Here is a 15,277-nt window from a genome sequence, read left to right on the forward strand (position 1 = left end):
TTTCCAAATGCTCGAGTAACAGTACTCGTATAGTAAGGTCTCAGGTTTGGGTTAAGCCTAGGCTGGCCTAGGCAGACCACCGATTTTTAGTTGGCCGATAGTTGGGTTGAACTGTTAATCAGTACGGAGATGTATGAAAGTGCACACATTACACTGATTTGGTGTCGGCCGATTCTTCATTCAAATTAAAATCGGGCCTAACTATCGGCCAACTAAAAATCGTTGGTATGCGCCTAGTCTAAGTCACTTTTTTACGCAGTCGACATTGAATGCGTTTGACGTAAACTTACACTACGCCCCCAGAACTATTTAGGTCTCAGATTTGGGTTTGTGTTAAAGATTATTAATAATATTTTAAACAAACATACAGATTGTTTCTAGCTGTTCGTGTATGGCCGACGTGTATGTTATTAGTCAGTGTGGGTGCAAATATGGAACTGTGATAGCTGGGAAGCTTTGTGAATTTGCTACAATGTAAATAAATATTATAGTTTAATATTACCGAAATACTGTGACCCTACTCTGCGAAACTATTTCTTCTTACATAGAACAGGAAAAGGGCATAATAATGTAGGCAATGGATAGAATATAATATTTCTTGACAAATGATAATTATAATCATTAATGAATGAAAATTGCACCCGTATTCACAAACGATGCTGGCTTAAGTGAAGCAGCAAACCGAACGCACAGCGTTGAATAGAGCTCTGTGATTGGTTAGTGTGTCACCCTGCGTCCACGCGCACTGTGAGACCTCATAGTAATGTTTGTGAATACGGGCGTCAGACTACATTAGATTACAATCTCTCCTAATCTAACCCACTGTTAGTTTATAATCTCACGCGTTAAATTATAAACTGACGGAGTTCACAATTTCACGTGGACATAAACATCGTTGATGCAAAATAGCACTTATTGCAGCTACATAAGATGCCTCAATGATAAACTTGATGTATTGTCGTTCTTAAAACTGTCTGTCTCGAAATAATGCTATTGCCCGCCACTGTGTGCGAGTGAGACGAATAGAGCCATTGGAGATTTAGTTTCGTAGAGTAGAACAAAGTAGTGGTTAAGACGACGTTGCTCGTTTAAATAGTATAGTAATCTATCCCAATCCAATGCTAAGTCTGGGGCCTGTTTCACCACTTGATAAAGTCCCAGATAGGACATAGGAATTTATCTGCTAGATATCTATTAGTGATACTTTTTGTTTCACAGGTCTCGAAGAGATATCTGGGAGATAAACTTTCCGTTATCTAGCACCCTTTATTGTCTGTTAGTATAGTTTTATATGCCAGATAACTATCTGAAACTTTATCAAGAATTTGTAAAACAAGCCCTAAACTAATTTTTAAGTTTGATTTCAAATATGAACAACAAATGTAAAATTGGACGTGCATATCTCATCAATACCAGGATTGTGTGCACCACCTAACTTTAACCGTAACTGTAACGATAACCGTTGTTTTTTTTTTTAAGTTTAACAGGCTTTGTTAAAGTAAGATGGTGCAACTGCAACACAGCCATAACACATATCGTTTTGGATTGGAATCGATTACTATGAATATGCAGAAGATTGCACTTTTGTAAAATGAAATTAATGTTATTCATCCATTTCTAGATCCTATATCTCGTAAGTTTGTACGATTTTAACTTCAAAATTTGATTGTGTGATATAACTAAGGACATCATTTTGATAGAGGTATCTACCAACCTATTTATTCATTTAAAACAGTACAATATCGCAATGTTTTGTCACTTTCTGACAAGTGTGAAGAAAAGAGACAGCACTGTTTTAGTTGAGGCGTTTTGTAGGTCTGTTTTATGATAAAGATGTAATATTGTCCATACCCACTTTTAGATGAATTTCTAATTGGGGTCATTAATTTGATATCACGTTCGATTATAACGTAACGGCGATGGAAAATTGAAGTAAAAGTGTAATTATTAATTTAGTGTCTTTTTTACCCAAAAGACAAGAATGGTATTTGATGCCAGTTTCACTCAAGCTTTTAAACAGTGAATATTTGGAATCTAAAATAAGGCTGAGTTGCACCACCAAATTTTGACCGTAACTATAACGATAACCGGTGATTTTTGTCTGGAGTTTGACAGATTTTTGACGTTTGTTACAGTCGAAGTAAGATGGTGCAACCCAGCCTTAGTATATCAATCAATCATGACAGTGGATCATTACTAAATGTAACCAACTAAATAATATTATGGGTTTCCAAAATTTCGCTGTCGCTAAGATCTTTGTTTTTGTTGTATTTTCAAATTACTGGCCCGAATTAGAAATACGAATTTAGTTATAATAAAAACCATGTAGTCTTCCAATTAGTGACCAAACGTAATGGCATAGATCTCATTTTTGCTTGATATCGCCTAACCGAGTGCTTAGCATACCCACGTAGGTACCAATCGCAATATAAAGTCAATTTTAAAATTCAAAAGATGAATAACTATGAAAATGGTATTATAGGTCACCACATAGCAATAACTTGAAACTTTGACACTATTAAACTACTCCATAAAGGTGAATTCACATTGGTACGGGATACGAGCTGTTACTTGCATACCCGGGTTTTTGTAGACAAGTAAGAATATTCCTTAAATGATCTGTGAGTTCTTTTAGACGAAAATACCTGATGTTAACAGAACACACTATACAATTTAGCTGCAAAATAGCAAATATTCATCTTACAACAACTTGGAATGTTTATCTTCGAACACAAGCTCAATTTCATTAACCTTTTGTTTTGAAGCAGTATAGTATAATAGTGTCATAACGAGTGTCACTCAGAATATGTACTCAATTTGATTAAATTAATACATAAATGCATCATATGAAATCATCGTGTCAGATTGTAAATTTTGTACCGTCCAACTTAAGCAATTTTCATTTTTTGACATTTATTATGTATTTTTAAATAGGCTCCATAATTACAAAAAAAATTTTATTGTTCGTAACTTCAGTGACGTTTGCTTTGTACAGTTTTTAAATTGACAGGCATTCGACCAATAACACGACAGTTGTTTTATTCTCTCTGGTTGTGCTTTGAAACCACAGTTTAAATTAACAGTTTGTTTATTGATCAAATCCCTCAAGATGTCACCGTCACGACTGCTTTTATCTAGTCAGCAAAACATTTTCCACAAACAAAACGCAAGATATTGTAAACCTTTTATAGTTCGCTCAACGAGAGTTGAGGCCATCAACACAAGCTAAGATTTGTATCTTTATACGCTGCCTGCGCTGACGTCTTGCGTAGTCGGACTGAAAAGTGCTTTCTGTCTCGCTTGCAGACGTATAACAAGAGCGAGGTAGCTTGCGTATTCGATATTTGAACGTGAATGTGTAATGTGTTGTGTGAGCATCAACTTTCGTTGGGTGACTTATACAGGAGCCTAATATTGGTAAATTCATCGTTATAATTTGTCAGAGGTCATTTAAATCAAGCACTACTAAATAAGTCATAGCTTAGGTCACCTAACTCGACGCCCTAAGAGGCTAGTGTGTAAAGAGCAATGAGATAGAGAATGTATATTTTTGTCTAGGACATGTAACTGAAACAGAATAAATGTAAGAGTTATTGCCAAAGTGTATGGTTGTATTATTTTACAAATTTCTATCCCCTAAGTCCAGATTGGAGAGCCTTCCAGGCAGATATTTATTATTTAACTTCCAAAAATCGCCCTAATCGGAACAATAAAAAACTTTCTTATTCCAGTAGTAACATTTGTTAAAAGTGGCAACACTGGCAGTTAAATTCAGTTTGTCGTCCTGTGTCGTGTTCTTTTTTCGTGGAATTGTGGTTATTTTGTTGATGTACCCTACATCTTGAGAATTTATTGCATCGCGAAAGCCGGTGGAAGAAGTTTCATTAGTGCAGCAAGATCACATCGAACTATTAGCTGAGTGAACAGCATCTGCAGAAAACCAGGTGAGCCTAAACGCAACTATTTATTTTATCTCAACCCATTTTTATAACGACGGGAAACCAATATAAATTAAAGTCAGATAGCCAGTTCCTCCGCGGTTAAGGATTCCGGGTGAAGCTAGCTTGCACCCGGCCTGATCATCACTTACCATCAGGTGAGATACAAACCAAGAGCTTCCTCATTGTGGATAAAAAACAATTAAACCACCACATACAACTATCTATTTATTCAACCTTATCTACCTCCTCCCTTTCTTTCTGCCTCTCCACATACAACTGTGAGTGACTGACAGCCGCGTACAGACTGAACAGTACATGTAGAGCCCTGATCCTGTCAACTAGGGTGTCTTTTTTTATCCACAACGAGGAAGCTCTTGGCCTGTATCTCACCTGATGGTAAGTGACGATCAGGCCGAAGGTGAAGGCGAGCTTCACCCGGAATCCTCAACCACGGAGGAACTGGCTATCTTACCTCTAACTGCCGGAACACAACAATGCTGTTTTAACATTGTTGTTATGGCGACAGACTTAGGTAAGATGGTGGTAGTAGCTAGCCAGGCGGACTTAGAACAAGCCCTACCACCAACCAAACCAAACAGAAAAATCTGCCCTCACTGGGAATGGAACCCAGGACCTGTCTGAAGCAGGTGGTCTTACCACTAGACCACAGAGGCGGTGTCTCCCGCCACTGGAATGTCAAACAGTCCGCATACCAGGAGACCGAACAATTGAAGGTCGCATTTTCAGTAAACACGCAACTCACGTGTAACTTATACATACACACTGTACCTGGCCCAAATGGTGGTACATTAACACGCCATAATAAGCCTTATTGCCTAAGATACGAAATAAAACCACCACATTACTTACAAAATCTATTTTATTCAACCTTATCTACTTCCTCCCTCTCTTTCTGCCGCTCCACATACAACTGTGAATGACTGACAGCCGCGTACAAACTGAACAGCACATGTAGAGCCCTGATCCTGTCATCTAGCGTGTCTCCCGCCACTGGGATGTCAAATAGTCCGCATACTAAGTCCGCGTACTGGGATAAAGAACAGTCGAGGGTCGCGGGAGGGAATCCGACGTCGTTTAGGGTCTCCTCCATGGATTCTGGCCACTCCTCCATTAGGCTGTCGATGTCTGGCATTTTGCTGGAATGGAAATGATGGCGATAATAATTAAATATCCTTGGACATATTACACTGCGCTTCTAGTAAATACATACTTATTATACATAGAAAACACCCAGTCCAATACAAACAAATATGTTCATTGTTCATGCACACAAATGTTTGAACTGTGCGGGAATCGGACCCACTACCTCCGAAAAATTATGGTCACTTTTCGGACTTGGACTCATTCGATGAGTTCCGTATTACCACAGAATAATAATAAGTACTACGTACAGAAGTTTTACTTCGCGAAGGTATTTAAAAAAATGTATGCTCAATGTCATTAACAATATGGTGTAATTTAGCCTGTCTCAAGAGTCAAGCACCATTTTGTTGACAAACGTCAGTGATCGGCACTGCGCCGATGCTATAGGGCTGACTTCGGTAAAATGATGTGACGTGAGGTGCCAAACTGCGGAAAATGGCGGAGGAAATACATGATTTAGCATGAATTATCATGAATAATATTAACTACTTATTTACCTCTCAGTGTTTTGAGGCAACTTAAAAAAGTACATTCTGTGTTTTTATTATTATTTAGGCAGTTAAATACTGCACAGTATTTAGTACACCATTTTCTTTATTTTCTTCCATCATACACAAGAATACGCGTGCGTGAGTCAATGTTCGCTCGTATGTGAGGCCTTGTCGAATAGTATCCTGTAGGTGGGCCATCGTGCGTGTTTTGTTTTCGATGTAAACTCGCGGAGATGAACAGGCCTGGTATTACTCGTGATTTACGCCCGTATTCACAAACGATGCTTGCTTAGGTGAAGCAGAAAATCGAAAGCAAAGCGTTGTATAGAGCTATGTGATTGGTTCGTGTGTCACCCTGTGCGTCCACGCGCACTGTCAGATCTCATAGTAATGTTTGTGAATACGTGCGTTAGCGTCATGCACTTTTCTAGGTAACCTATCTTTTTTCTCTCTATCAAATACTTTCGAAAATCGGACAGAAACAAAATCGTCGTCGTCATCGAAAGACAAACAGAATACTATTGTTATCAGTGAATAAACTTTTAGCGAGAGAACGCTTTACAAACAAACTAAATGCTATCTATCTTTCATTGGACCAAAAAACATAAATATGTATTTAAACTAGTTAGATAATAATAACCTACTGTAGTTATGAAAATGTCATTCACCTCGTGTACGTGACGGTGGGGGCCGGTTTCGACAGATGCAACTCGCTGACGTCCTTTATCCACCTCTCAATTGCTTTCGAGTTCTTTTCAGCATTGTCTATTTTTTTCGTTAACTGCAATCAAAGTCACATAATTTTTTTTTTCAAGAACCCAAGTCATTATAGTTGCAAAAGTGTAAGTAATCTTTCTTCATCACGACTATTCATCATCATCATCATCATTTCAGCCATTCGGACGTCCACTGCTGAACATAGGCCTCCCCCAATGACTTCCACATCGTACGGTTTTGGTAGCGGCCTGCATCCAGCGCCTTCCTGCTACTTTTATCAGGTCGTCGGTTCACCTTGAAAGAAGCTCAAAGTCGCACAGCGTGCTATGGAAAGGGCTATGCTCGGTGTTTCTTTAGAGATCAAATCAGAAATGAGGAGATCAGTAAACGAACTAAAATCACTGACATAGCCCGACGGATTAGCAAGCTGAAGTGGCAATGGGCAGGGCACAGGCCGATGGGGCAGCAAGGTTGGACGTCCACCCACAAGGTGGAACGACTACCATCACGACTGTTAGCTTAGATAAATTATTGTTAGCAAAAAAGATGTAATAATGCTCTTACGACGGTAGATTTGGCGCTATTCGTCTTGGATATGGCTCTGAGCTGCAGATGTAAGAGAGCTGAATCGCTCTGTTCAGCTGCCGGCTCGTCAAGGACTGTTAAACCTGTAACAAAATAAAAAAAAATAATTATTACCTCGTTCACAAAGTATCTTTACATAGCTATAGGAAAGTCAACAGCACATATTTTTGTTGTATAATCGTTCTTATTACACTTACATACAAGGTTCCACCTTTTTTCCGTCGGGACTCTACCCGCTAGCAGAGAGGCGGGGCCTATCTACCCATTAAAACCCGTCGGTGTCTTCCGGAGCCCACTAAAACGGAGCCGCGAGTTATTGTATAACTTAGACATTTTTCCACGACTTAATTTTATTAAGGACACCTGCCCCAAATCCACAAGTTTCTGATTAATTTCGTTACGGGTCCAATGACAGTTTAGCTTTGACCTTCACTGGTTGGGTTTTTATTGGCGGTCAAGGTGTAGATCCTACACAGGAGTTGCAGCGGTGGGAATAGTCCCGTTAGGGTGTTCGACGTGCGATCTCGCGGTCTACCTAATGAATAAGTTTGACCATCAAAGTTAGAGCCTACCCAAGTTGTCAATATGCTCGAGCACATGTTCCGCGAGCGGTTGCGCGCGCACGTTGCAATAGACTGACATCATCATCATCATCATTTCAGCCAAAGGACGTCCACTGCTGAACATAGGCCTCCCCCAATGATTTCCACAATGGCCGGTTGGTGGTGGCCTGTATCCAGCGCCTTCCCGCTACTTTTTTTGGGGGGGGGGGCTGAAGCAGCGCGATTAGGGACTTGGGTCGGGGGCCCGTGGCATTTTGCCAGCCCTGCCACCCTACAGTTACGCCACTGATCTTAGTTCTTACCCAAGTTGTCAATATGCTCGAGCACATGGTCGGCGAGCGGTTGCGCGCGCACGTTGCAGGCCGGCGTGGCCACCTTGATGAAGGCGTCGATGTCGCCCACCGCCGGCACGTATTCCGGCACGAACGGCTGCAATTTGAACTCTATGTCGATCTTCTGAGGGGTGTACCTGAAAAAGATAAAGGAATAAGTAAGTTCTGGGAAACACGGCAAATGAAGGATATGGCCTACCTACCCTCCACGCTGAAATAAAAGTAATTTATTTCGTAGTTATTCAATATCCAACCAATCAATCACAGGATCCTAAACACGAATAACTCTCGCTATGGTATTACTTAAGACAACCGAACCTACGTAATATCGCTATGATTAAAATTAAAACGGACCTTAGTGACTCAATTGTTAACCCAAAACAATCAAGCCAACTTCCTTCATTCACCTGTCAGGCGCGAAGTAGGTGTGTGTGACTAAAAGTAACTGAACTTTGCGCTGGCGGCCCAATTACTGGAGCTGACATTTAACCGTCAGTTTAGATACTAACTATAACTCAATCAGCGCAAGGTTAGCTCACAGTGGACTGGGATACAGTGGGGTTTAAGGTGGAGCCCTGAAGAGACCTTCAAACGTTCGCCGCAATTTTGCCACTTGCGATGAAATTAAAATAAGGCCAAAACCGAGGAAGTCCCAAATTGTGGGACCAATTTAGGTCATCGTGAAGTACGTATCAACTTGTCAGAAATAGATAATGATGCGTACCTACATCTTATGTCTGATTAAGTGATGTTAGACCCAAGTGGGTTCCCTTTTTTTTTTTTTTTCGTCAGTAAAATACATTGATTTGAATTTGTATACCCACCAGCCGCGGGGGCAGTTAGTGGGTTATGTGGGGTTCTCCCTGCCAGAAGGGCAGAGCTTACCCACTAAAAACCTGACGTTGCCCTCGGTAGCCATATGAGTCGGGAACGCGGGACATCACTATCGGCGTTTTGCCTCAAGCATTCGTCCGCGTTCCCTGCTCGGCATTTGACTCGCTTAGTGCGCAGCCCCAAACCAAGGAAGGCGTTATTACGCCTTCAACCTCCTGCGAGCGGCACGCAGGACACGTGCTGCGCCGTCGCGGCCTCTTTAGACGCCACCAGACACCCCCGTATCTGATGGCCGAGGCCTATTAGGAAGGGGCAGATGGAGGTCATAGAGCCTCCTTCTGTGCCCATGACGTCGGCGGCGGGCAATGCGTGCGTCGGGTGATGCTTCCCGCTCCCTCTCCGCCGCTTCCTTCTGTGAAATGACTGCTTCACAGAAGGTGAGAAACCCAAGTGGGTTCCCTACGATATCTCGCTCTAGCTTCAAAATTAGGAATTACCACAGATATGGAAGGAATTACTCAAGTTTTCACTCACAACCAACTCGATAGAAGAAGACGATCCAGACTAGAGTGTCTAGATGTCCTACTTAATTATATTTCATACTGTTGTAGTATTGGCAGTGTTGATGCTACTTTATCTGTCTTTAATATGCCACCCGTGGGCGAGGACACCCACTATCCTGATACCCACTGTCAATGGCCAGCGATGAGTAAATAGAGCAATATAAATGTGAGCCCGCGACCTATTTACACTAATACACGATCTAAATAATCTTATAAACAGCGCGGATTTAATGCGAGTGTGGAAATTTGGTTTCTTTCGAGAAATATTATTCAGCTAAAGTTAAAATAACGATTCTCGATAACTTAGGAAGTTCTCTAGTGGCCCCCAATCAGTAAGGTATCCTATTAATACTTACTTATCTACATTGACTGTAAAGACTTAATAAACAAACTCAAGAAAACATTTTAAAAGTTAACGCCACACGTCGCATGGCAAAAAGCTGTAAATCTCACACAAACAATAGTTAATACACACATTATATTATTTAATATAATTAACAATATCCCACGACAATCATAGAGGAATTAACGACAACAGTGCCAAAGATCCTTCATTAATTTAACATCACACAATGACCTTATTAGTTTTTACAAACCGCGCGAAAGAAGCTTCGATTCACATGCAGTTACGTTTTGCATTAACGGTCGATCGTATTTTTAACGGTCGCAAGAATAAACGCAATTAATTATACACTACACTGATAAATAAGCTGAGAATGTTGGTCCAATGCCATAATATGATTGAACAGGTGATCGTTGTTAGTGATCTAGTTAGTTTAGTTGTAGTTACAATATTTCATGCCACAATAACATGAATGATAAAAAATGGAAACAATTCGTGATAGTCAGCTATTAACAGATGGATTGTTATTCCAACTGTCTTCGCTTCCTTTCATTTGTCGACATAACTCTGAATATTTGTTATTTTACAAAACTATGGTCCTTCGAGCCGGAATGTTCCAAAAATAGAGTATTTTCAAACGCATCCGTAAAGTTGTGTCAGATTCGATCTTAATTACGGAAAATTTATACGTTCCTAGTTCCTGGTATGAATAAGGGGAACAAATAATATAGTCAACCATAAGGAAAATGTAGGCAGGTATTTGATGAGCTGTAATATTTACCTTACATACCTATCGCAGGGGTATAGATAGATACAGTGGACAGCACATCAGGCTACATATTTTTAATGCAAAATTGCCCCTATTCAACTTCACTAAAACGCCTACTATTAACTTGATTAGCTATCGTCCTTACCAATTTTCTACATAATTTACACTTACTTCATAATGTACTGGAATATATTCTCCATGTCCGGAGGCACCTTCAGGTCCTGGAAATGCTTGGGGTCATAAGCGCCCTCTGCTGGGATGACCACGCCCGCGCCGCCCCGTTTGCGACCGCTACCAAGCGCGGGCTCCACTTTTTCTTCTTCCACATCTCCGCTGTCCGATTCTGAAAGTGAAATTGATTTATTGAATTACCGCTCGTTGCTAGGCCAGTCGATTGGATAATAATACGTGGATAATATTTATTGTTTAGAACTGCTAGTGGTCGACTTTTTTTTGTCTAAAGCTCACGATACCGTAATTAACGGATTTAGCACGTCGGTCTTTAGCTTTACGCAATTAAATTGCGACTCCATTTTTCAGCCATAAACGACAGGCAATTAAAATTGCCTTAACCTCAGTAAGTACTTTTATAGAAATAGTAACTGCTGTACAGCTCTTAGAAAGCTCTCACTTTCACCTGCGTTTTTATTGCCGTTTAAAATGCAAACTACTGCAGTTCAAATTTTCAGTTCAATGAATAGACCTATTGTGATACCTACCTAGGTAGATTATTTAAAATAAGTACCTATTTCACATTCGGCAGTTTTGTTCATCACAAACTGAAAATATTAACTCGAACACGGCAGTTGCATTTGAAATGTTAATTCTAATAACGACAACCGTTGTAAATCTTAACTATTATAAATAATACTCTGGCCTTGCCTGCCAAATACTATAAAAGCGACCGTACTTTGTATTATTTAGAGTAGCCAATAACTAAAATACATTTTCGAATTCATTTAATGTATTCAGAATTGAACGTCTTTGGTGTGCTTGAATTTAATATGATGCAGTCGCGGTCTCGTTACATTTCTATTCAATAGGTACAACAAAGTATTATTAAAGAGCTGTTCTAGACTATATGCATAGAGCCAGTAAAAATGTACAAAACCTTACCAGAATTAGAAGAGTCCGTAGTTTTAGCCGGCCGAGTTAGTTTGGGTCTTCCAGTGCTCTCAACTGAAGCTTGCTTCTTTACTTCTAGAACTTTGTCTGGTTTCAGGTCAGGTTTTCTTTCTGGAGACTAAACAAGAGCATCGATTACATGACAACAAAGTAATTTATATCTACAGAACTGTTCGTCAGCAAAATAATTACTTATGTGCCATTAAACAAGGAATTTGTATGCGATAATTGATATTGAAATGGATCCCTCTTAATGGGTAGGTGTCGAGCACAGTGAAAGTGGGCGACTGTCAGCATCCATCAAGTGTCGAGACAGGCAGAAATCATCTCCATCGTTTAGTTTTAGTGCACCTACTCCTCTAAAATATATGTCGCAAAAAGATAAGATTATTTATTTACATTTTTACAGCTGGCTATGACGTGTAGATTTCTATAATAGGCATTATGACTCTGACACAAACGCTCCGCTCATCACACTCCCTGGCGGGATCAACAAGATTCGAACTCGGGACTGCAATGGCGTTACGTTGTCCGCTAATAACGCAAACTACCAAGCCAGGCGACCCTTCAAAAGTAAGATTATTTTTCTAATGATTACAGTAGGCAATACAATGGGTTTTTTTCTGATATTAGATACCTACCTACCTTCAAAAAGTTACAAATTGTTATCAAAACTGACAGGGTAATGGATACTCGTTACTCCAAAATAACTAGGTATACCTTGACCTTATTTTTACAGTTGGATTGGCAAAGCCGTTATTTATTGATTGCGGTACTTGCATCGGATATAGCCGCATTAAATTAATAACACCGACCACACGCGTGTGACCGCTTGCGCTGACCGCATAGATAGGTTTACAAGGGGATAAGAATAAAAAATATAATAATTAGGTACACGAGGGGAATCTACTGTAGCATAATAAATTAAGGAATATTAACTAGGTTCCAACTCACCTCATCCTCTCCAGATAAGTTACTCAAGAACTTCTCGGGCTCGGAGTCAGAATCGCTATCAGAATCGAAGTCGTGCCTCGCGGTGTGCCGCACCGGAGGGTTGAACTTCGACATGGCGCTCCTCACCACCACTTCCTCGTCAGAATTCTCGGGGCTCTCGATCTCGCGCGAGTTCAAAACCGTCACGGTCTCGTCATACATCCCTCGAGCATATTCAGACACGCAAATAATCGTCTTTTCACTACTGGTGTTGACAGTGAATGTCTGACAATGTTTGTCACTGGTCCCCATGGCAACCACGTGGACACAACGCCGGCCGCCTCGGCTGCAACTCTCCACAGAATAGTCCCGCTCCCGTAAAGGCATGGTGTGCCTTCGCCTGTCCCCCATTCAGTGCGAGTTCGTTCACCCTTGGAAATCGTTTTTTTTCTTGCACCCATGGTACAGAGTGGCACAGCCCCAGCTATATATCTTCGGTTTTACAATGGACANATATATTAGAAATAGTAACAGTATAAATACCTTCTTGTAATGACAACGCTAGATTTGAATCCTCAGAAGTTACACTCGAAGACCTCTTTCGAGTACGTCTTTTCAACTTCTTTTCTAGCTTTTTTATCTTCCGTAGAATGTAATCATCACTATCACAATCCTTGTTCTTGCGTTTAGGCATTTTTAAACAACTTTTGGATAGTAACTTGACGGTTTAAACAAAAAGAAATAGTGAGACGTAGTGAACGGCCGAGCACTTGAACGCGAATGGAAATGGCGATCCCGATGTTGCCATACGAAAAGTACAGCTTGCACATAATATTTTTTTCATGATATTTTTATTTATCTCTCAACTATAGCGTATGAATGGCCACACAATACGTGCTACTACAAGTATTCTAATCTCGAAGACGAAGCAAAGTATAATTAGTGTAGAAAAATAGAACTCTAACAAAAGTGTGACCACAAATTGTCCACACCTACCGCATGCAATACAGATTACTGCTCGACACGCGTAAGGCCTCCGACCTACATCCCTAATAGCGGAAGCCTACAATCGTAGGACGTGACCGGTGACCACACACGACAGCCAGGAAATTAGGATCTTGCATATCATGCCTTACCTTGAAGGAAGGATGCTTTATATTGGACATGTAGTCCAGCTGCATAGGAATGTTTGATGAGGAACAAAAAGTTGAACTTCAAGTCAAATGGATAAGGTTCACATTAGCTGACGGAGCGTAGGTAAGTACTTCGTCTTGGATAAATTTTCTACCCACACGTATACTTAGCCCAAAAACAAGGATGGTCTGTCGTCTGTGCGGCGTCATTAGGGCTTGCAATATCGGATAGTTTTCAACTCCGGAACTGATTTCCGATATTGGGCACTCAACTCCGGAATTCCGGTTCTAGTTCCGGAGTTGGTTAAAAAAAGAAAGCGCTTCCCGACAAACACGTACACGTATGTGGCCTCCACTTTAGAACTTTGCCCCATCGGCCGTCTGTTCTACGTACTATGTGCCCTGCCCATTGCCACTTTAGCTTGGTAATCCGATTGCTATAATAATATGTCAGGCAACTTCAGTTCGTTTACGAATCTCCTCATTTCTGGTTCGATCTCGAAAAGAAACACCGAGCATAGCACTCTCCATACCATGGTGTATGGTGTGCAACTTTGAGCTTATTATAAGGCCTTATAGTAAGAGGCCACGTTTCCGAACCGTGTGCCATCACTACTGGTAACACACACTGATTGTAGACTTTCGTCTTTAGGCACTGAAGTGTTTTGGTCGAAAAGATGTAGTTTCCCGAACGCTGCCCCGCCGAGTTGAATTCGACGTATTATTACATCTCCCTGCCTCACAGCTCGCCCTCGTGTTCTGCCAGGCTCAAAGACCTTCTCATAGTCTAAGAACAACTAGGCAAGTTAGACTCTTCGGTCTTCTGTATAACCTGCCATAGCGTATAGATGCGGTATATGGTAGTGTAAACGTTTCGATAACTGGCTTCCTCGAGAGACTATAAGTCATCGAACCTACGCGCGAGACTATTCGTGATGGCTCTCAAAAACAGCTTGTAGACATGACTCAGAGTCAGAACCCAGATGGGTCTGTAATTCTCCTTTCTCCTTAATAAGGCTTTTACCCCTTTCTTAAAGAAAAACACCACCAAGCATTTGTTCCGTGCCTCTGGCATTATTCCCTAGAGTAAGACGGAGTTACAGTCTATGAAGGACTTTCAGTATCGGCTTATCACCTGCCGCGTTCAGAAGCTCCGAGGTTAATCCGTCATCACCCGGTGCCTTGTTGTTCTTTAGCTGTTTGAGAGCCATCCTAATCACGTAAGGGCTGATGTCCGGCTAATCTTCGGTATAGTGTCGAGTTAGCTTAGCTGTTGGAACTGTCCTGTGGCTGAGCTATTAACAGGTTTTACTCTATCATCCGCTCAAGAGAGCTGAAGACAGCTGGCTTCGCCCATTAGAGTTGTCTCTATCGAACATTTTGGAGCTTTGGTTTCGCCCTATTGCCTCTTTAATATTATTACTAATAAAGTTGCGAATACATATCTCAAGGACTTCCTTATCTAAGAACCTATTTTGATACTTAAACGTTTTGAAAACTTAAAATAATTTATGAAAAATTTCAATATCGGAATACGATATTGGCTTCAGTTCCGGAATTGAAATATCGGAAAAAATGTATCCGAAATTCCGGAGTTACGAAATTCCGGAATTCCGGTATTCAAGCCCTAGGCGTCATACTCATGTCATTGGGCAGTGCAGTACATAGATCTCTACTTATATTTTCTTCGCTTAAAAGTATGTTTGTAAGAGACAATACTGAAAATACAAACTCAATTATTAAAATTCATTAAGACGGCATCCATTTCTTGTAGAGTTAAAAAA

The 15,277-nt window shown here is 40.7% G+C and overlaps 1 protein-coding gene across 1 annotated transcript; it reads right to left on the bottom strand.

Moving 5' to 3' along the window:
* Positions 1-4,758: 4,758 nt before the first annotated feature.
* Positions 4,759-12,865, bottom strand: IFT46 (intraflagellar transport 46). Its single transcript, XM_028312876.1, has 7 exons — positions 12,382-12,865; positions 11,419-11,545; positions 10,474-10,645; positions 7,764-7,930; positions 6,878-6,981; positions 6,265-6,377; positions 4,759-5,098 (listed from the first exon to the last, which is right to left on the bottom strand). Exons 1-7 carry the CDS (start codon positions 12,769-12,771, stop codon positions 4,822-4,824), a joined length of 1,350 nt encoding a protein of 449 aa, XP_028168677.1. The 5' UTR covers positions 12,772-12,865; the 3' UTR covers positions 4,759-4,821.
* Positions 12,866-15,277: the final 2,412 nt, after the last annotated feature.

The sequence above is a fragment of the Ostrinia furnacalis genome, unplaced genomic scaffold (assembly GCF_004193835.3).
Source record: "Ostrinia furnacalis isolate ACB-3 unplaced genomic scaffold, ASM419383v2 OfSCF4122, whole genome shotgun sequence".
NCBI classification, from domain to species: domain Eukaryota; kingdom Metazoa; phylum Arthropoda; class Insecta; order Lepidoptera; family Crambidae; genus Ostrinia; species Ostrinia furnacalis.